General features: G+C 42.1%; 4 protein-coding genes across 9 annotated transcripts in view; 2 read left to right on the forward strand and 2 right to left on the reverse strand.

The window, feature by feature from the left end:
- The window catches only part of marchf8 (membrane-associated ring finger (C3HC4) 8), a 78,812-nt gene extending 75,150 nt beyond the window's left edge, over window positions 1-3,662 (forward strand). For all 5 annotated transcript variants that reach the window (XM_018678224.2, XM_051076558.1, XM_018678223.2 and 2 more), the window contains one exon: window positions 4-3,662. In XM_018678224.2, the coding sequence (XP_018533740.1) occupies window positions 4-308 (305 nt within the window). In that variant the 3' untranslated portion in view covers window positions 309-3,662. The remainder of the gene's footprint in view (window positions 1-3) is intronic.
- Window positions 3,642-9,957, reverse strand: alox5a (arachidonate 5-lipoxygenase a). Its single transcript, XM_018678218.2, has 14 exons — window positions 9,612-9,957; window positions 8,634-8,832; window positions 8,409-8,490; window positions 8,201-8,323; window positions 7,522-7,628; window positions 7,249-7,421; window positions 6,923-7,069; window positions 6,629-6,832; window positions 6,463-6,549; window positions 6,057-6,235; window positions 5,683-5,804; window positions 5,165-5,265; window positions 4,380-4,550; window positions 3,642-4,167 (listed from the first exon to the last, which is right to left on the reverse strand). The coding sequence occupies exons 1-14, from the start codon at window positions 9,759-9,761 to the stop codon at window positions 3,988-3,990; spliced, it is 2,025 nt and encodes a 674-aa protein (XP_018533734.1). The 5' UTR covers window positions 9,762-9,957; the 3' UTR covers window positions 3,642-3,987.
- Window positions 9,958-11,918: 1,961 nt separating this feature from the next.
- Window positions 11,919-17,475, reverse strand: slc25a16 (solute carrier family 25 member 16). 2 transcript variants are annotated; one of them, XM_018678269.2, is made up of 11 exons: window positions 17,172-17,475; window positions 16,726-16,790; window positions 16,511-16,636; window positions 16,238-16,330; window positions 16,017-16,150; window positions 15,712-15,775; window positions 15,283-15,404; window positions 15,114-15,180; window positions 14,816-14,978; window positions 14,577-14,645; window positions 11,919-13,655 (listed from the first exon to the last, which is right to left on the reverse strand). In XM_018678269.2, exons 3-11 carry the CDS (start codon window positions 16,602-16,604, stop codon window positions 13,499-13,501), a joined length of 963 nt encoding a protein of 320 aa, XP_018533785.1. In that variant the 5' UTR covers window positions 16,605-16,636; window positions 16,726-16,790; window positions 17,172-17,475; the 3' UTR covers window positions 11,919-13,498. The 2 variants fall into 2 exon arrangements, with proteins under 2 accessions (XP_018533785.1, XP_018533776.1); XM_018678260.2 differs by lacking the exon at window positions 16,726-16,790.
- An 837-nt stretch (window positions 17,476-18,312) lies between these two features.
- The window catches only part of tet1 (tet methylcytosine dioxygenase 1), a 29,375-nt gene continuing 25,473 nt past the window's right edge, over window positions 18,313-22,214 (forward strand). The window contains 2 exon segments of the mRNA XM_018678280.1: window positions 18,313-18,724; window positions 19,334-21,719. Coding sequence (XP_018533796.1) covers window positions 19,506-21,719 — 2,214 coding nt within the window. The 5' untranslated portion in view covers window positions 18,313-18,724; window positions 19,334-19,505.

Here is a 22,214-nt window from a genome sequence, read left to right on the forward strand (position 1 = left end):
CAGGGATCCTGGAATGGCCTTTCTGGACCAAACTGGTGGTAGTGGCCATCGGCTTCACGGGTGGACTGGTGTTCATGTACGTCCAGTGCAAAGTCTACATCCATCTATGGAGGAGACTCAAGGCTTACAACCGGGTCATATACGTCCAGAACCGGCCAGACACGTGTAAAAAGCTGGTGCTGGAGAAGCCACCTCTTATGGAGCCGAGCCTGGAGAACAAGGAGGCTCTGGCCCCCACACAGTCAGACACAAACTCCTCCCAGTACACAGAGACAGAAGACTACAGTATGGAGGTGCTTCATGTCTGACCACTCGGTCCATGCCATTGGTTGTCCTACTCAAACCACACACACAAAAAACATGCCCACAGTGACTGAGGAGCGACCAGACACTCCCCGTCCTCTGGTCCCAGACTGATCCACTGTCTTCATCTGGTCATTTTATGTTTCCAGAACTCCTTCCACAGAGACAGATGGACCATGACGATCTTCTGCTAGCCACATCTCTCCCATCAGACCTTATTCCTCCATCCACCTGTACCCTTGCCTCTTTCTTTTTCCTGGACTGGACTGTTTTTACTGACTTCTGTAAATGTCTGAAGAGGCCTGGAGCATACTAAATACACACACACACACACACACACACACACACACACACACATTCACACACACTCACACACGCACACACTTACACACTTACACACTCTTGTATGTACACCTCTGGGAGAGCAGGACTGAGAGAAATAGACTCATAAACGGCTCCGGAGGTTTACACATCTCTGATGCGTGGTTTGTTTGCTTGTGGGTTTGTTAGATTTGCTCGTTTTTACCTCCTGTGAGTCTTGGGCTAACACCTCCGTGGATCAGTATGTAGCGCCGCGCATCGGATCTCGATCTGGAACATTCCAGCCACTGCCATCTCTGTTGCTGTGGTCTGTCAAGTCTGCGCTGGTCTGGATCGGACCAGGCCTTGATCGGGACATGCATCGAAGCACTTTTGTTTTTTAGTTCCCTCTCCCTAGTTCCTCTTTTTTTTTTTCTTTAATATGAATTGAATTAAGTCTTATATGTTGCACATGGAGGAGAGCACACTCAAACAAACTTGGAAATGTTGATTTCCTGTTTTATTTGATGTTGCATTTCTTCATACGCACATATACATATATATATATATATATAAACCCTCCAATGGATGACAAAAAAAGGAATTGGGGTTAAAAAATGGAATCATGAAAGAGACAATTGGGTGTTTAAGTCAAAACAGAAAAAATGGGTTTTGACTATGCCATGTCTCTTAGCAGATAGGGGAAAATCCAGCCACATGACTTCTCTACCCCAACATGAACTTTCTGAAGGCTTTGAGAATGTAAACTTTTTAAAAAATGTTTAAAAAAAAATAAATAAATAAAAGATAAAAAAACAAGATTTTTTTACTGGTCACAGGAAATTGCAAGAAAATTTCCATGTCCGTAACGAGAGCCTTCGGGCATAAACATTGTCGTTCATGTTTTTCTATCATGCGAATGACACAGTATTTACAGTGTGATATTCCATGTGCAGTTTTTAATATGTTGATTTGTTTGCTTAGTCATGGGATATGCCTTGAGAAATCTGCAGCTGCCTATTTTCAGTCTGTCCTCCCATCGCTTCCACTGTGCAGGCAGTGCATTAATTGATCCCAAATAAACAGTGTGGATTTTTTAAAAATCAGGCAGACTGCTCAAAATAATCTTTAGGCTAATTTTTGCTCTGCACATCAAAACCCGCATATTTACAATCCACTTCTTTGGTTATGTTAACACACTTTAAGCACAGAGGCTAAGGTGCTGAGCTTACTGAGCATCTCAGATGTGCAGAAATCTCAGTTTCAGTGAAAGTGTCTTGTTTCTTCTTTCTAGAGTTTCTCACAGGGTGGAGGATGTCTATTTTGGTATTAACCACAAGACAGCCAGCATGTTCTAGCTCATTTGATAAAGTGTTTTTCCTCACATCTGGCCTGATGTGGTTCACATGAGACAAATTGTTCCACCATTTTTATATCAACACAACATTTTCACTGTAGGTCATCACATTCATCAACAAACACATTATTTTGCAATAAAAGAAATGCAATACGTTCATATGTTTGCTACCTGTGACAGATACTTAGTAAGCGGCATCACTCATCGATGAGCTGACTCTACTGCCACCTGCTGGTGTGAAGCTGAAGGTGCAGTCTGAGGCAGGCAGCAGCTGATTTCTGAGGGCGACCTGTTTATTGGGGCTTACAGTCATTGTAAGTGCTTTTGTGTACGTGGGAGCACAGCGATGCCAGGCTCATGTTGAGCCTCACAGCCATTCCAGCAACTCACACATTTTTTTTAAAAAAAAAACCTGTCTTTGATACCAGTATACTGTCTGTGAACAACGATGGTCCAACTACATACCTGACAATTACTGCTCAGCAGCAGCAATAAATGAAATCAGCGCTTTGGTTTTTTTTGCATACCGTACTTGTGTATATGCCCCATGGTGACTTGAGATCTGAAGTCTAATATAATTTTAATACGTAATATGAGCCAAGGGAGTTGTTGTGTGTCAAGTTGGATTAAGACTTAGTTATGAGAAGCGTCTCTGAAACTTCAAAAACCCACGAGGCTCAGTGCAATTAGACAGATAAAAAGTGCAATTACCCTTTTGTTGTTATTCTGTTCTATAGTTATGTACTGGTGTTTAATGTCCAGGGTATCCTCTGGGTATAAAAAGATTATTTCTTCATTTTGTGTTGTATTTATTTTTAAAAGAAAACAGAGTACAATTTGTTCATTGAAAAACCCCTTTCATTAGTAATTTTATGCAACTTACACTTAGTCTTTTTTTTCCCAGGCATAAAAACCAGAGAATCACTTCCACTCTTTGTTTTGCACAGATTTGTCATTTAGATATTAGTATTGTAAAAAGCTTAATGTGAGTATCTGCTCCTCCTCCTCGCTTTTTTAAATTGCTTGTTGAATTTTGTTTTAAATATGCAGAATATAGACATTAACCACAGCATTACATGTTTTTCCACATGAAAACAACATGGAGTATTCAGATGCACAGTTTCCTTGTGATGGATTAAAGATGTGCTGTGGATTGTGCTCTTTGTTTTTTTTTTTTTTGTTTTTTTTACTTTCTACTCATAGGAGCTGGCTCCTTTCATGAAGTGTGAGACAGAGGTTTTGATGTAGTCCTGATGAAGATTGAGGCCACTTTAGGATGCTTTTACAAGCAGGCATGTTTCTTTCTGAGCTTTTTTTCCCCCCTTTCTTTCTTTTCTTTCTCTATCACCACTTCACAATCCCACTGAGCAGGATATGTACTGAGAGGGAAAGGCACTTTCTCAGCCCATTGAGTCTCGATTTTTCTGTCTCTTACATTTTATCATGTCTGGGAATAGTGTAACTTGCATAAAGCTACATTTGTTTACTACTGACTGGACTTGAACATATATGACTGTTCCCCTGTCTTATGATATCATTCCACAAGTTTGTCTGTGAATTTTCTTTGGAATAGTAACTGTAAAGAATTTGGTAAAAGTACTTTTTAAGAAAATATTGATGTGTTTTCAGTTTAATTTCCCATGTTTGAACAAAGTATGTAGAATTAAAAAGATCAACCAAATAAAAATTAAGTTACTTTTAATGCTTGGTGTCTTTTCCAGTCTATTCTTTTCCTCTGAAGAAGGAGCAGGTAGATATGACACACTGTAGGTATAAATGACAACTCCACACAAAAACATTGTAACCAATATTCACCCAAATAATGACAGAAAACAATTTAGAACTAAAACTGAGGTTTGAAAACTGGGGTTTTTCATCAGCATATATGCATTTAAATCAACATTCTGGTGACAAGGAGTTTCCTAACAGTATATTAGGATGTCTCAGAAACATCAGCAGAACCTCAGCGAGTGGTTTGTAAAATATTAAGTAGAGACGTTAATCCCAGTGTCACTGAGTTTTATTCCTCAAACAGCCACACTGTTGGGGATTTTGTCTGGGGACATGTTGTAGTACGGCAGCTTCTTTCCCTCGTTCCTCCTCTTGATGGTGCTGGTTATCTCTGCCAGCTGCTTCCTGAACTTCTCCATGGCGGCCTTCACTGGCTTCTCAATGAAGTGCTCGTCAGGATACATGCCCAGGTACAGCTGCAGCGAGAGAGAGAGAGAGAGGAGGCAGGTCATTCATCCCTGAAGGCACAGTGCAAGGGGGAAAAAAAAAACACATGTTGAAGCAGAAGGAAGCTTCAAACAAAATGACTGTTTTGGCTGGTCCTCAAAACAACCCTCATTAGTCCTGGGACGTGTGTGTGTACAAATGATTGCCTGTGTGTTTGGACACCAAGCGCCCTTTTCCATACCTCGTTCTCCTGGTACTGGCTGAGGGCCCAGACAGCCCCCAGGTGCCAGCTGGAACGTCCGCGATCAGGGAGGCTCTCAATGATCAAATTCACATCTGTAATACCCTTCTGGTTGGGCGGGGGCCTCCGCATGGTTGATGGAGCATTGGGGATCCAGGAACACCAATCATACTACACAGTGTACACAGAGATACAGCATGTGTGCATGCAGTACATTTATTCAAGTACTGTACAGTAGAAACTGGGGGAACAGTAATTTTTCTACAACTTTCTGTAATTCTGCTCCACCACATAAATACAATGCATCATAATCAGTATTTCAGGGGGTGGTAGTGATGCTTGGTCTGCAGCAGTGTTTAACATCCAGATGACTGTCAGGACCCAAGATTTCACAGCTGAACATTGCATTGTAACGAGATGAGCAGTGTTATTCACTTCACCTGTGGCTAATCAGTGAGCTCCACCTCACCCATCTACAAAAGTAAAATGCTGCTTACACATCTCTGAAGAACCAGTGCTGCTACTTATGATATTTAAAACACATTTTGCTCATAATACTCTGCATTTACTTAAGTGGGATTTTGAATTGACAACTTTGACTTGTGGAGTACTTTATTTTTTGTCTGGTACTTGTCTGTAAGTCAAGGATGAGTACTTCCTCCACAACTGTGTGCAAAATAAATAATGCATAAAGCATGTCAGCCTGTCTACAAGAATTTGTCCACTCCTGGATGAATTTATTTCAAAACAGTCCCAAAAAAGGTTCCAGATTTTCTGTTAGTCACCTGTCCGAAGTTGACAGCTGCGTGCTGCGCTGAAGCGGTGAACACAACGACGGTCAGGTACTCTGTCAGCTCCTCGCGTGATTTCAGGGACTTTGGAAACTCTGCGGGCAGATAGAATAAACAGCGTGAGCTAAAAACAAAAACCTTCTTGATGTCTTTTGCAAGGGTTGCTGTGTAAAGGATTCTTGCACAGTGTACTTAGACAGGTGATGGTGAAATGCAGGAAGGGTATTACAACACTGGGGCTCAGTCGTTGACACAATCAGACTCCTGTCTTCACCCTCAAATCATTCGTCTCTGGCAGGACAGATTTGAATTTGTAATGTTGTCTGTTCCCTGTCGCACCTGTCTTCTCCAGAAAATCCTAGACTAATGAAATATTGAAGGGGAGTGAGCTGCCTCTCTCCGTGAAAAAAAAAAAGAACTTCTACGCATTGGTTAACTGTTGCTGTTGGATTGTTGTTGCAACGCTAAAAAGAAAAACGATACAAAAAGGGAGGTTGGTGATGTGTACCCACCGCAGTGATCGAAGTCCTGCATCCCGAAGCTGCACACGTCTTTAATGAAGGCCTGGATTTCCTCGTCTCCCTGCACCTTCTCATCGCTGGTGTAATAAATATTCACCACATCAGACACGAAACTGCCAGAAAGAAAACAAGACAGCAGTCACGTATAGAAGAAATAATAATAATAATAAAAAGCTTTAACTTCGCTTCCTTTGAAAATATGTCACTTTCTCTATCTGTCTATCTCACACACACACACATGCACAGGTTTAAAAGCAAACAGTTTTCACTGTTTATGCTTTGTTTTTGACTGTTTCCTCTTCCTCAAACACACAAACTGTTCGTCAGTGCTGTTTGCATAAACTCCAAAAACAGTTGTTCTTCACCTCTTGGTGGCCTCCCACACCCTGTAGCCGTCATCTCTGTAGAAGTAGGTGGGCAGCTCTTCCTTGCTGTCCACACAGCGGGACTTAATCATGTCAGGGAAGCACAGAGACCTGAAGGTCAGAGACTTGACAGCCTTCTGAACCAGCTGGACATGACCACCTCCACCTGTTGCGTTTGCCTTGATTAGGACGGAGGAGAAACAGCATCATCACACTTTATTCCTGCAGCTAATGATTGTGGTTTTGATGTCATTTATCTGATTTTTGTTTGCTTTTATCTCAAAAATAAAAGCCTCAGTGAACTGTAAGTCAGTGCAGATCAATAGGTTTTCTGGGCTCTTCTTTTTCCTATTTTGTTTAATCTTTTTCTGTCTCATGAAATTCTAATAGACAGTAGCAAACTCACCTTGTCAAAGATGCCACACTCACAGATGAGCTGCTCTCTGGCCTTGGTGTTGATGGCGATGGTAAAACGAATGTGTGGGATAAGTAGCTGGGAGAGGGAGCACCAGCCAGTGAGTTAATTAGTCAATCAACCAATCAATTTACCAATTAATCAGTCAGAGTTTTACCTTATACACAGGGTGAACAGCAGGGAGCTGCCTGTACATGGCGATTGCAAACACCTCTGTCATCAGATGCGTCCGGAGCAGGTGTGTGATGGTCTGGTGGTACTGGAAATCAGCCGAGCGGACCCAGATCTTAGCCAGCAGCCAGTCATATTGACCGTCAGTGGGCAGGAAGATCGGGGTGTCTTTACCCGGAGTCTGACCGAGCTGGAGAAGAAAGAGGATGAGAAAGAAAATGGATTTATGTTGAAATAGTTTCCCTCATAAGACAATACCTGCTGCTCAGCATCACTGTACCTGTATGGCTATGGGCAGGATCTTGTTCTGAGCATTCTTGTAGAGCAGACAAATCGGAGCTGCCAGGTACTGGAGCGTGCAGGGGTCTGTGCTGTTTGGAGTGATACCATCTAACACCTCATAGTCTACTATGTAGATGTTACCTGCCTGGAGCCAGAACATTGCTTTACATTGTAGATCAGTGCGAGAGTTAAAGAGAGACGCTGATGATACATGAGGCGCTATCACTGCTTATCCATGTCAAAATAAAGCTGACAACAATATCTAATTCAGAAATGAAAAATGAAGTTAAATAGATTCACAGAGACAGACATAACCATGTCTACCTCTATTTCCTGCTCCAGTGTCAGCTCCCTCTCCAGGCTGACAGAAACCATCTCATGAGTGACAGGAAACTTGTCAGGAAGTTTGGTGCACTTTCTGATAACAACGGGGTTGCAGCCATTCAGAAACTGGTATCCAAACATGAAATCCTCCCTCCAGTGCTGCATCACGTACTCTGGATAATATAATATAATATAATATAATATAATATAATATAATATAATATAATATAATATAATATAATATAATATAATATAAAGATATGCAGGGCTGACCTGAGATTGTGTTTTTGATTCTCACAAAGATCCTCTCAAAATCAGCAAAGTCACTCCAGGACGACTGGAACATGTGCATGAACTGGTTCACAAACAGGTTCTCTATTCTGGAAATTCATGGTTATCATCATCATCATCATCATATTTTGCTACTAGTGTCTGTAATTAGATGCATTTTTGTGTAATATGTCAAATTAAACACTGCCTTTAAACCACATTCTGGAAAATTATGTGACATACTTGATATGTATTCATGATCAATTTTGCAGGACGAAGCAGCATTAAATGCAAATTTACTCCAACAATTTCTGTCCACAAAGACGCAGCATTTCTGACACCTTTGAAGCTCACCATGGCAAATTGCATGACTCATTTTCCATCTCAGCTAGTTCTCCACTTCACAAATCAAACATCATCATGCATCATTTTCAAAGGCTCGTCATTCCTGCAAGAACAACTGCATGATGCAAACAGTAGTGGATCTGTTTTGCATTATTGTGTCTAAGTTTGAGCTCACACATCTGCATGGAGGGGCAATGCAAATATCCCTGGTGATAAACAAACAATTATGCCTCTGTTTTTCCAGGTAACCCTAGGAGCAGAAAATAGCAGCGTGTTTTCAGGCTGAAGCTCAACACCTGATTGTGGCATCATGATGGGTGTTAGAGGGAGCACGTACGCCTTACTGTAGTTCAGCACAAAGTCCACTCCTTTCTCACTGTCAAACTGGATGTCCCGGGGCAAATCCTTGTGCCTGTTAGCATCTATGCTCATAGGAAAACCAGGCTGCCACTCCTTCCACCTATACAGGACAGCAGATTTATTAGTTAGAGGCCTCAGCCTCCTACAATATACAATGATAAACTGCATGTGTAAAGTGAACTTGCCTGTAGGTTTTTCTCCTCAAATCCAGCTCTTTCTGTCTGTGCTGTTTTACCACGCTGGTCTTATCATCCTGAGGCAGATGTGCTACGACAGACACAAGACAAAATGAAGGATGGAACAGAGCTTATTTGGTTAATTTGTGTTTTTGTGCTGCAGACTCTGACTGATTAACCCGAGAAGGAGGGTCACAGTCTGTCAGGCAAAGTAACAACTGAACTGATGACTACCTCGTCCATCCCGCAGCACCACTTCCTTGTCATCCACCAGCCAGCGGAAGCAGGGGAACTCCACATAATCACCAGATGGGGTCTTGACTGTGATGTACCTGCAGTACCAGTCATCCTGCACCCAGTACTTCTTCTTCTCAATCTTCACCAACACAATCTCTCCCAGGTCCTCCCCAACTCTCACGTCATAGGAGTCCACCTGCAATTCAGTCAGTGGCTGAATAAGGAGCAGGTGCTGGGAAAAATTGTGTCATTTACTGAATCCAGTGTGTGGGTGGAAGTCAAAGGTTTTATCTCATCAGTAAGTTTGGGTTAAGGTGACACCACATTTATCTTTGTAATGAATGTGAATTCACGGGTCTATTTTTACATGTGAAACAGCAGCTGACATGTAATATGTTATTTTTTGTAACTACAGAACAAGTTTGACATAGGCTACACAGAGAAAGATGTAGGCAGATTTTCTTTTCTTTAAGGCATTGACAAAATAGGTTTTAATTTAAAGCTGTATGTAGAGTGTTGAATGGATGCTAAATTTTATTCATCCCACCTTTAAAAAGCAGCAGCAAAAGACGAGACAGTGTATCTATTACTACACTGATAGCAGTAGTTTGATTAGTCAAGAATAAATATTAGTGACATTGTAGAAAGGCCTTTGAGAAATTTCTACACCACTGAACAATGCACAGTGTATTATAAAGGACAATAAACCTGCTTTCTGAACTTGATTGTCTGTAATTTTTAATACAGCAGATCCAAAATGACTTTTAATAGAAAAGTTTTGTTTTCCCACCAAAATTGTTGTTCAGAATTCACCTCAGATTACACTTCTTAAGTAACTTCCTCCTTTCTATCAACATGCAACGAATCTCAACACACCCAGTGACTGTGTGCAGGTGTCGATGCTCATCATTCACCAGCAGATAAAAATGACATGCACTCACCCTCACAGCTCTACAGTGGTGTAACATCACTTACCGCCCCCCTCTCAAAGTCATTGTACAGAGGTTTGTCCAGCAGTGTCCTCTCGCTGCATCGCTCCGTGCCCACCAGTGTAATGTAGATATAGTCATCTGTCCCTGCGAACCACTGGTTCCCTGTGGCAATAGTCACTGTGTAAGTAGGCATGGCGGTCACACAGGACAAACGGGACTCCAAAAATGTCCAAATGCCCTCTGAGGATGAAGAAATCTGCAGAAAAAGCAATTTTACCTCCAACCTCAGCTCAAGGTTCTAGCAAAGGCTAATTTCCCCTTATTGCTCAAACCTGTATTTCCTTCAGCAATGGACACTCTCTTCTCTCTCAAATGCCACAAACACTAGTAAATTTGTAATCAGACAGACAGGGGCGGTGCATAAGCTCTCACTCCTCAGTAAGACCAGTGATTTCCACCCTTACATTGTAAATGAGGTCAGGATATAATATGACTGGCCTCGGCAGGTGTGTTATCAGTGGTCATCTCCAGAGTACAGACATGAATGCGGGGACATGTAAAGCTATCCTATTCCACAAGCTGATATCAAATTAATTTTCTTTGTCAGCAAACAACAAGGCAGTGTTTTATAAAAGCATTATAGAAAGAAAAAGGAAAGAAAAAGAAAAATGTATTACAGACAAAAAAGAGAATAACAGGGCTTTCATGAGGGCTGTCTAACTGTACATAACTGATGATGTGGTAATGAAATGTATCGGGGGAACATGTGAACATACATATCTCTACACATCACATTTACCAGTCAAATCAGTACGTGATATCGGGCAACAACAGATAGTGTATTCCAGTTTCGGTGAATAAATGCAAATGCATCACAGAGTCCCTGTGTGGTTTTAGAGATGGACCTGCAACACTAACATTGACAGGGGTCTGTACGTGTGAAACACAAAGTAGGGAATGGAATAAACTTCACCTTCCCATTCATTTAAAAAAAGAATGGCACTCAGCGACAGTACAGGACATAATCATTTAGCAGCTCACACTCGGGACAAAATGAAGACACAAGGCTTGGTGCTGTTTTAAAGAAGGTGACATGTAATGTAATTCTGCTTAAAAAAAAAAGCGAGGCAGGCAAAGTTGAATATGTACAATGAGAGAAAATAAAAAATGACAAACATTAAAAGAGGCATTTTCATTGTTCAGTCATTATCTAAACTATGCATTTTCTTTCAGTCACATCTAACAGAGCCTGATAAAGTAGCACAGCCATTACATACATTTACATATATAAACATCTGAATATTCCTTATATTATTAACTGTGGCAGTGAGCAGCAGGAACCATTGATCTGATAGGAGAAAAAAACAGCAATAACAGTGAAAAGATCACGTTTCTGAAACCAAACAGAAATCAGAAGAGCAGTAAATAAAACCTACTGTACACAGCAGTACTGGACATGAACATAAAAGGCAGAAATGCTGCTGGAAACTGTATTTTTCCCCAATAGTAGCAGCCATATATCATCAGTGAGAGTATGTGATTACCCTCTTAAGCCCAGGCAGGTGGGCACAATTGGATACTGCAGTTCATTTATTGTTACATACACTTGGCAATCAAGAAATACATGGAAGTCTCTCATTTACTTGTACTTTTCCAGGGTGATTTGAGAGAATTATAGGTATTTTTCAGACTTTTGCTCAACAACACATTCATGCACAAGGCGTCGAGCTGTTTGGAGCGGCCGAGCAATTTCCAGTTATTAGATGAAAACACGTCAAGGCTGAACACAGAAAACTGAAAAGAACTTTGTGGTTTCAGTGCTGTGTGTGCCAGCTGCATTAAAATGTAAATACGAGTGATTTTTTCCACTGCTTGGTATCTTTTCTTAGTATACATCTTAGGTCAATTGTTGGGATCAGAAGTTTGTAGTTTTTTGTACTGGTTGAAGCACAACAACCATCCAACTGAGGAGCTGCTAATTTCAAGAGGTGGCTGGAGTCTTTTCAACAGCCCAACTTCTCCTATGGTAAATAGCTTTCAAGGAGTTCAGTGGTCTATGTGAATTGTTCTGTGGCAGTGGTTCCCAACTCTGGGGTCTGGACCCCTCCAATGAGTCACATATTGATAACGAGTGGTCACAATATGATTTTAAAGCAACTTATCCCACCAGTTTAGCTCAAACACACCCTCTTTACAAGTTTAAAAAATCCATTTGAATTATGTCACCTCATAATGTGTGGGTGGGGTGTTAAGGGGTATATCAGATTACTCATAGAATTTTTTTAGGGTCGGTCAGTCGGTGGACAAACATTAGAGAAGGTCAAGAGCCAAAAAGGTTTGAAACCACTGATCCAAGGCGACTGCTCTTTTAATTTCTTGTCATTCATATACAGAGATTTAAAAGCTGAGGCAGCAACTGAAGCATGTGGAGAAACTCCAGTAAAACACATTAATCATTCTGATGAAATAAGACATTAAATACAGATGGCAGCAAGAGGCTGAAAAAAGGAGGATGCCTGTACAGCAAACTGATGAGGCTCATGCAAACAGTGGTGGTGATTTGAAGGTGTGTCGTTAAACCTTTTCATTCAGTAATGATCAGCCTTCCTGGGCAGTAAATGCAAACAGCATTTTGGCTGAACTACATTAAAAACACTGCATACATTATACTCACTATCTGGACAGTAAACTGGAAAAAATCATAAAGAGCCAACTCAGACTTGTATTTGATAAAAGATGAATGAGATGTGTGTGAGTATTTTATCAAGCTCTGATGGTAAACAATAGAATTTATATTCAATGCTGCCACCCAGTGGCAACAGGTCGCTAAATCAATAAATACACAGAAAAAGCTACAGTCATGAAGTGCAAATTTCTCCTGAGTCCCTTCTGGTGAAAGTGTCCCTCCAGGCATGTCAAACCTACATCCATATCATGTCAAAACAATACACACTAAACATCAACCAACATTTAAAAAAACAAAAACAAAGATTTTTCAGCCAATAAAAACACATACAGTAACTGCTATATTCAAGGTTTGGCAATAAAATGTGAAGTTGCCTTAAACTGAAATCCTGTGCAACCCAGGCCACTGCATCTTTAAAAGAAAAAACCCTGCAGGTGAAGTGTGGTATATTAATGTAAGATTTGAAACTTCTCCTAGACTTACTTCACCCCAAATTTAAAGACACACTAAACCCTGAACAAACAAAACAGTATGAATCATCTGATTACTTGAAATTTCAGCCACTTTTCAACAATAGTCAAGTCGGTAAAAAGAGAATATGATAAACAATAAAGAGTAGTAAAGTGTATCAGTCAAACTGAAGCGTTTGGGGGTGATACACTATTCAATGAGCTTTGTATAGACATGTAATAATTGTCGATAAGCTAATTTGATCATTTTGAGCTGGTGTCCATCTTAAATCAGGGAGAGACAAGTGAGAGTGTGTGGACATCTGTGTCTGCTGTGTGGTTTAGGGGGCGCTGCTACACAATCAGAGGGTTGTTGTGGTGTTGTCAACAACATTTTTTAAGAGCATATCGTTGCCCAAAGAAACCTTAACCAACTGAGCCAGACCAAAGATGCCGCTGCCCCACTGTATCCATGGAAACACTGATGAGGGAGTTGTTCAAATTCAAGCCACATGTCATGTGGTTGAGTAAATCATCACTTACGAGGTTTCGAGTCACATTAAGCAGGAGGTAAGAGGGAATGAAATGGGACAGATGTGGAGTAGCTTACTGCCTGACATCCAGTTTCCTTTTGTCAGCGTTAACTGATTTCCCTGGCGCCTTCAGTGAAAAGGCAATTCCCCCGCTGAAGAGTTTAAGACGTTGAAGAAGTCTAAGGAAGTATCGAGGTTGAGCTGCTTAATGACTCAGAGCGAACAGGCCCAATTGCAGACTTTGAAGGTATAAAAAAGGCGGCTAGTTCAGGTGTAGGACCTGTTTCATGAACTCATAAGTGGTGAAGGCCACAGCTTGGGAGGGGACACAGCGGATGTAGTTAAGAGAAAGGCCTCGGTACAGTCCCTTCTTGATCCCATACTCGTTATACACATACTTCAGAGTCTTGCTCAGTGATCTGTTCAGGTACAAAATTGACATAAATTGACATTATACACTGATTTTTATAAGGTTATTGAAGTAAATTCCTATTAACTGCGTTGAAAATAAAGTACTAATCTTTCATCTTTTTAAAGAACAAGCAGATAATGCAACAACAATGGGTAATGTTTGGACTGGCTTAATATGAACTTGTGTGGGTATGAATGGTATGTTGCTGTACTTTTACAGCTCAGATGCTATTCTACTCCTTAAAATGTTGGGCTTTAACATTTTATCTAATGTAAACAGCTCTCCCTACCCTGGAATTCTCTCTTCACTTGTAAGCATGCAGTTCATCAAACTCTGCTTACAAACCCAAATGTGGAATCAACTATTTCAAATGGAAACTCCCCACTTTGTGTCCAAAACACTTGCATTAAAAAATTCAGAGCATGCTTTTTCAGATTTTTTTAAAGACCCTTAGCAACAGAGACGAGAGCAACAGAGATTACACATTAATTATTAAGGACCACGTATTGCAGAGAGCAAACAACTTGCCTGAAGCTACTGTAAACAGGTTCATTTTTAAACAACTCCCCCAGTTAAAGACACACTAACGACTCCTTTAGAGCAGACAAGAGTACCAATTGATTCTTTATCTAGGGGAGTGCTTCAATTCATCAGTGCTGTGTTGTGTGAGCTGTTTTCAGCTCTATAATTACCCCTAAGTATAACAGCATACCCTTACAATTAGCTCTCAATCATTTCTTTTAAAGTGTTGCCCATAAGACTAAAAACCCACAAATCAAATCAGACCACAAGACCTTATCCACTAAAACACATCACAACAATATTCTTATTAAATTAGACAAAATTAGTCTGATCATTATTTTATTAAGTATATAATGTACATCATGGTGTGGCAAACATGCAGCATAGGAAAGTAGGTGCTACTTACACGCATTTCTCAGAGTCAGGAAGCACAGCTCCCAACTGCATTCGTCTCCTCGCCACATCTAAAGGATACCTAGTTAGAAGAAATGCAATGTGACATCACATCAACCTCCAATAAATCAGTGCAGTCAATAACACACCCCAGCCAGAAACCACAAATTAAACAGCCCCGTTGTCAGCTAATCATTCATGCGAGTCTCGTGCTTGATTCTTGTCGGCTGCCTGCCTGCCTGCAGCACTTACGATATTGTCTGCGCGATGGCACCGGCAACCCCTCCACAGAGGAGGTTGACGTGGGTTTTCAGGACGAGGACATCGGGGTTGTCTGAGGAAGGACGTCCCAGCAGCTCTGGGAAGTGTTTCAAGCCAAGACTCTTCAGGGTGCCATAGGTGAAGAATGAGAAACCTGGAAGATAAGAAAGGGTGGAAGATACAAAGTCAAGCTAATGCAGCACGTGGAACATTGTTCACAATTATACTGGATGGATCTTAAACAACGACTGGTCTATGAAAGTTTATGCAAAATAACCTCAACAGTCACCTGCATAAGGGGCCATTCCAATAAGTGTTGGGGTAAGGCCCCTGTAGAAGCCCAAAATGCCCCCCTCCTTTAAAGAAAAGAGATTGAAGACAAATTTGCATTGAAAGTCATACTGAGCATTTGATTTTCATGCATTTTTAAGAAGGCAGTATGAACACTAGCTGATCACCTTAAGGTAGATTGTGTGGAAGGCATTGGCAATTCCAGTGTAGCGATGCTCTCCTTTCACCTGGAAGGCCAGTCTGGCTCGGATCACATCCAGAGGGTAGGTGCATATCACTGCAGTCATCCCTAAAATCACACAGTATAATCACAAATGTCGTGGAAAGACACAGTTTATGACTTAAGTTATGCTTAATCATGATTTACTGAGATGAGATTAAACACTCACTAATCTTTCTTTAGGGATTTAATCACACACAATATCAAGGCGTGAGATTAACTTGCATCATGTTGATTCAGGATTTGACAAAATGTAAACATCCAAGATTTAAGGGGAACAACTGTTTGCTACATGAGAAGAAAAAGCTGCCAGTGCAGTACATGATATCCAGCTGCCTGGCACTAGCAAGTCTTATCAGTCTGAAAGATAAATTACCTGCCATAGACCCTGCCATGAGGCGGTGGATGTGTCCAGAGATCCCAATCTGTTTACTTAGCAGCTGTAAAGGGATTGGCAGGGAGGAAACAAAGGTCAACAGATTCACCAATAAAAAACATGCACTGGTAAAACTGTAGCTACTGTAGCAAAATGTCACTGTATCAAAGAACGCACATGGTACAAACATAAAAGCATATCGCATTTCCCTAAACAATCTCAGTCAATTGTCAGTTTTAGTAACACCCAATTTATAGAACTTTGCACTTTGAAAGTGTCATTCCACAATAAAGCACATACTGCACCTTTTTATAATTGTCAAAGGCCATGAACTGGATAGCTCCATAAGGAAATATCCTGACCATCATTGCCCCATTACCCTTGTACAAGCCAAGGAAGCCCTCTTTCTTTGGCACAGCTCTGAGAGTGGAAAACACTCCTGCAAAGAAAGATCAGAAGTTTCACTCATGTTGCACAGATGTGTGAAAACCTGTGGGCTTCACATGTTTGCCTGCTGATGTTTTACCAAGGTGTTTGTAATGGGGGTTCTGGGCTTGAAGGAGAATCTTGACTCTGTCCAGAGGAGCAATGGTAGTTTTTGCACAGCATCCTGCTACACCTAAACAAAAACAGAGGAACAGCATTAACCCATGTGTCATTAAATATCTGGCGCAGAACTTGTTGGCATCATTTCTATGTGAGGTACCATGAGGCAAAGTGCTGAATAGTGTCAATTTTCACCTTGAGTAAATCATCGCAGACCTGAAAGTGAGAGTGTAAACTGATGATCGGATCCTACCTCCAGCTACAAAGGAGCGAAGCCAGTAGTAGTCCCTTTTGGCGGGGGTCACGCTCATGGCAGGAGGTGTGGAGACGGCAGCCTCCGATGTCATCCTTTCTGCTCAGGAATCTGCCACATCTATGGCTGTACAACAAGGGAGCGATACTGTAAATTCTCTGTTTTTTTGTTAATTGTTGTTAATTGTTTAAGGTTGCTGTTTTGTCTGACCAAACCTCAAAACTGTTCAGTTTACTGAAATTTAACACAGGAAAAGCAGCAAATCTTCACTGCGGAGAAACTGGAAAATGAAACATTTGAACATTACCAGTAATCAGGTATTTTTTGTTGACTGACTAATAGTAGTTTATAATAGTGTAATATACTTAATAAACTTTGAATATGTTCTGAGTGCACAATCTCACTTGATTAGGTAACTAGTAACTACAGTAGTCAGACAAATGTAGTAAGGTAAAAAGTACAATATATTCCCCTCTGGACTGTAAAAGAAGAATAAAATAGCATGGAATAAAAATACTCAAGCAAAGTACAAGTACTTCACATTTGTACATAAGTATGAGACTTGTATAAAATATACCTAGTTACATTCCACCACAAACAAAGTAGATTTATCCGAGAGACAGTATGCACCTCTGGCTGTCTGTTAAAACGGGACACTCACAAGATGATGAAAACTATCCGAGAAGCAAAAGGAGCAAAGTGGAAGCTCGATGTGATGAAATAAATATGTTTCTCCTTCGCTGAGTTGCAGCTTCTCGTGTTTCCTTCCTTCCTCGGGACGATGCTGGCTGTTAAAATGTATCTGTACCATAGGACACCGGCTGGTATCACACCGAGAAGCTCGTCGTTCGCTGCTTCAATGAAAAACCGCGGTTGTGAATGAATCTGAGACACTTTCAAGATTCATGTAACCACATCTGTGCCCTTCGCCCGTAAACGACTGACGGCTAGTGGCCGAAAACAGTCGCATGTTTCTGACGTAGTATGACGTTGGCCAAGGGGACGGTAGGTCGTTTACAAAAAAGCAATAAACGAATTAATAAACATTATTTAACAACAATGATTAAAATAAGTAGAATACAACTTGATTTTTGTAAACAGGAAGAGGACGCAATAAAATGTTTTTTCTATGAAATCCGAGACACAAGAGTATTCTGGAGAAAATTAGACGAATATTTTGCCAATCAAGCAAACCAAAGAAATCATTATATATCACGAGAGCAGGAAAAAAATACAGTTACAGTGCTGTTATTAATCTCATCAAACCCAGTATTGAACTTTTCATTACTGAATTTAGACATTAGATTGAGCCTGTTAGATTTATTAAGAATAAAAGTCGACATGCTTTTCAGTCTGCTCCGGGATTTAGTTGAAGAGATTTTGCCTTTTTTCTTTATTTTATTTTTCTCTTCTCTATACTTTACCATTGACTCAAAATAAGAACATTAACTGTGTCTTCTGCTATCTTTGTATATTCAGACTTTGTGTGCTTTTCTGGTGTACATCTAATCTTTTTTATATGTTCTTCACTCTTTAATAAACGATGAAAATGATAGCTGTAGTTTTCCTGTCGTCCTTGTGTCACAATGTTGTACATAAAAACAAACCAAACAAAAAAACAACATAATCCACTGTAGCTTTGCATTATCAAATAACTTATAACATGAATTTGAATTGAGATTAATTTAGATGAACAAGGTAGAAATGTTATAAAAGACACTTGTATTCTGCTTCCTTACATTAACACACAATCACAGATTATTTATCTGTGATTACAGCTATTCTAGCACACTCCTGGGTGCACACGGTGCAGGGAGCACTGAGGGCAAACGACACGTGTGGTCCACCCCGGGTTTTCCAGTTCACCCGCTCTCTCCAGAGCCGACGACGAGTTTCTGGCCAGCGGAGACCGAGGGTTGCGTCTGGTGGAGGGAGAGTGAGCGGGGCTGCCCTGAATGGATTGACATAAGAGGGATTTACATTTTAACGGGTGTCGTGGTCCGCAAAGACTAAAACACGGCGCACGTTTGAAAAAACAACTCGATGTGTGTTCACGTCGGTGCTTGTATCATGTCCGCGTGTCATCGTCGCGAGAAGATTGAACTTGCCAGCAGCAGTCTATATTTGCCGAGGAGGGAAACCAATACAAGGTCTCGCTGTCTCGCTGGAGCGGAGTATTATTAGCAGTTCAGACAGTGCAACTGTCTCTCTCTGGTATGTAAAGCATTTCAGCCGTAAACGTGTAAATAAAACCTCCCGGGGCAACAAAACAACCCGTACAAAAGTGAGGTTCCCGGACGCGTTGAGGTTTATATCGACGCGGACGCTTTAAATGACAGCGGTCAAGTGCAAGAAAATAATAATAAACAGCGACGTTGAACGCGTTTTTACACGGTAATAACCCCCTCTTCCGCCAGTCAGAAAGACGAAAACAGGATCCGACCTCCGGCCAGAGCCCACTCCTCAACGTGCCTGCCCTTTAAACTGTTGAAGCAACTCAGGAAGCTTTAGTATTTGTTTTTATGTAGTTCTTCCGATTGTATGGTAGTATTACTCGAAATATTCTGCACTGTGTAGATATACATTGAATTGTCTTTAACGGCTACAACTCTTGCTGTCCGAGTAGAAATGTCAGGCGGGGCTAAAGTGTCATTTCCAGCTTTGACACTTTGTGTAAATTTTGCTCTAAAGCTTTTACATTATCGTGTTGTCACTCCTCAAATTGTACCTGTCGTTTTTGAGTGTGTATATATCATATACATTTAAAGGTGCTTAGACTGTTTGTATTTAGATTTTTTCCTGATGTTTTCTCTGTCTTTGTAGGTCATGCACTGCAAATATACAACAGCAAAAGCTTCCCAATTTACAGTTCAAGAGTAAAACACTAAAGAGGAAGATTTTTTAAAGAAAACAAAATTGTGTGCCGAGTAAAAGATAAACAGTCATCTGGCTCCCATGCCGGCTGCCAGAAATCCTCTCCTCCACACCCTCAGCCATGCCTGCTACTACCAAACCCGCCAGGAGACAGACACCTGCTCAGAGGAAAAATGCCCAGAAAGTGATTGGCACCAAAAGGCAAACCTGTAACTCAAATAAACCCCAAGGAAGAGCCACAGAGAGGCCCCAGAAAGCACCTGCAGAATCAAGAAGGTCAACAGTCAGAGCCCAGGTGCAGTTGGGGCGAAGCCCCCATGGAAGAGGGGTTAGTGGGCCGGCTGGCCAGGGCCCTGGGAGGTCCCCTGGCAGGGTTAACCATGCCCTAAACGTAACAGGATCTGCAAGGCTTAGACGGCCGAGCAATCTGCCTGAACACTGCAGCGAGTTACAAGACCCCCTAGGGCGAAGAACATCCCTGCGGGGCACCCGGGTGTCTGTTACCCCCTGCCAGCCTCCTAAACCTGGCAGAGGGGGGAGAAACAGCAGGGGGAGCAGAGGGAGAGGAGCAGCATCCCAGCACGGAAACACAACAAACCAGCCTTCAAGCACCAGCATCAACGATTCGACTCCTGACAAGGGTGATGAGGAAAGCGAGAAAGTGGACACCTGTGATGTTGAAGAAATCCTTCCAGTGTCTCTAAAGACTGATTTTGAAGTTCCAGCGAGTATCAAAGATCAGGGTCTAGGAGTCAACAATGCTAAAGAGGGCAGCCCTCTTAAAGCAGATTCACCACCGTGTAACGACACACTGGACGACTGTGTGCAGTGCAGCTGTGACAGTACCATAACCCAGCAAGACAAAAAGACTGTCATCCATAACAGTGAAGGTGACCTGAGGTGTGTGACTGGGGCCCCCATGTGTGATGATGTTGATGGACAGCTAAACCTCTGCAGTGACGCAAGTAAAGGCAGTCCCTCTGAGCCCTCTGTGCTAACGAGTGTTGGCTCACCAGGGGTGCAGGGTGGCAGCGAGGGAAATGACACTTCATCTATCCTTGGAAATAAGCTTGATCATCCTGGCAGTGATGGTAAGCAAGATGATGTGTGTACTGTCCATCAGGAGGAAGGTGACACGTTGGACTTGAAAGAGGACAGCGCAGATGAAAGAATGATAGTCATCACTGAGAGAAAAGAGGAGATAAATCATGAGGAAGGAGAGAGTTTAGAGGCAGAGAAAGTAGTTGAGAGACAAAGTAAGACTGTGGAAGAGACGGAGGAGATTGTCGAGAGGCTGGGTAACTGTGGGGGAGAAGATCGAGGAAAAAAAGAGGAGAATGATGTATGCATCGGTCCTACTGACCCCCACCTCAGCACTCTAGCTTCTCCACCTCCAGATCCTCCTCACTCTAACGATGGACTGACGGCACAGTCTGAATCACCTGTAAGTGCGCCACCAGTCTCCAACACAGCTACCTCAAATCCCACCAAAGCCCCATCCACCTCAGAGTCAGTTGAACTAGAGGTTCTGAGCCAGGGTAAGACAGACATGCAACCTACCATTCATGGTGCTAAACCTCACTTCCCAGGGTCCTCAGCTGTCCCTGAAACTGCCCCGATGTTGCAGACTGTCTTAGTGAAAAGAAGCACGCCGGTTATTGTCCGCAGTGACTCCCTCAAACCTAGGGGCTGGAGGGATTCAAGCCGCGGGGAACCAAACCAACTGCAAAGCCTAGAGATCCCTTCTCCTCAGGGGGAAAGACAAGCATGCACACCAGCAGAGACACAGACCAAAGATAGTGAATCCAATCCAGAGCCATTGGAGTGCCACAGCCAGAAAGAGACATCCTCACTGTCGTCGTCGCTCGTTGCTCAGTCGAGCACAGATGTCCTCAGAGCTGAGTGCGAACCGAACCTGAGCGAGGACAGCACTGTGGCAGGAGTGACAGAGCCGGACTCAGTGCCAAAGATCTCGACTCCCTCTCTGGATGGTAGCTCCACCTTGTCCTGCAGCTCAGAGAGCACTCGCTCCTCTTTTTCTTTTGACACTGAATCAGAGGCAGGGTATGGAGAACCCAGCCCCTCTGTTCTACCCAGATCCTGGGGGCCAGAAGGGGCCGGCATGCCCTCCTGGACTGCTCCAAAACCACATAAGAAAGAGAGGAAGAAGCGGAGCAGGTGTGGGACATGTGAGCCATGCCTGAGGAAGATCAGCTGTGGTCAGTGCAGCTGCTGCCTCAACCGCAGGACTGGCCACCAGATCTGCAAGCTGAGGAAGTGTGTTGAACTGAAAAGAAGAAGACCTTCGTCTCCGCTCATTCCCACCACTGCACAGGTGAGGCTTTTATTAAACTGCACAAGTGAGTTTTAATTACATTTAATAGCAACATATTACAGGGGGCTCTATTGCTGTCAGGTCTTGGGTTCTTTTCCACAAAGAGGTACATTTAGACAACGTTTTATATTGGAGCTTGTTTTTGCATTGGCAAACAGCTGATCTGAGTCAGCTGAAAAAAAGAGTGGCTGTTTCTGTTTGACAGCATCGCCTTTGATCTCCAAAGTTTTCCCAGCCATCCACAGTTAGCAGCAATGATCGAGAGTTGAGTGAGCAAGACAGTTTAAACAGAAGGTTTCACTTTCGCATTGTGAGTTTTCTCAGTCTGTCTCAACAGATGCTGTACACTCACTTCATGGTGTCTTCCTGTTATATGTTGGGGAATGAGTTGAGTGATAAAGGGGAAGTACTGTGTGTGCATGTGGAGAATAGAGATCAGGTGTGAAAACACGTGTGACTAAAGTATTGATGATGCCCTGTGTAAGATTTGGAAGG

The sequence above is a fragment of the Lates calcarifer genome, linkage group LG16_LG22, assembly GCF_001640805.2.
Source record: "Lates calcarifer isolate ASB-BC8 linkage group LG16_LG22, TLL_Latcal_v3, whole genome shotgun sequence".
NCBI lineage: Eukaryota > Metazoa > Chordata > Actinopteri > Centropomidae > Lates > Lates calcarifer.

What these genes read in the sequence shown, in the direction of transcription:
- alox5a (XM_018678218.2), bottom strand. Translation starts at nt 9,761, where the DNA reads ATGCCTACTTACACAGTGACTATTGCCACAGGGAACCAGTGGTTCGCA. An exon ending in GTGCTGAACTACAGTAAGGC is followed by an intron (nt 7,629 to 8,200) that starts GTACGTGCTCCC and finishes ATGAATTTCCAG; the next exon opens with AATAGAGAACCTGTTTGTGA. An exon ending in GCAGGACTTCGATCACTGCG is followed by an intron (nt 5,266 to 5,682) that starts GTGGGTACACAT and finishes ATCTGCCCGCAG; the next exon opens with AGTTTCCAAAGTCCCTGAAA.
- slc25a16 (XM_018678260.2), bottom strand. Translation starts at nt 16,604, where the DNA reads ATGACATCGGAGGCTGCCGTCTCCACACCTCCTGCCATGAGCGTGACC. An exon ending in TCGCTCCTTTGTAGCTGGAG is followed by an intron (nt 16,331 to 16,510) that starts GTAGGATCCGAT and finishes GTTTTTGTTTAG; the next exon opens with GTGTAGCAGGATGCTGTGCA. An exon ending in CATGGCAGGGTCTATGGCAG is followed by an intron (nt 15,405 to 15,711) that starts GTAATTTATCTT and finishes GTGTGATTTTAG; the next exon opens with GGATGACTGCAGTGATATGC.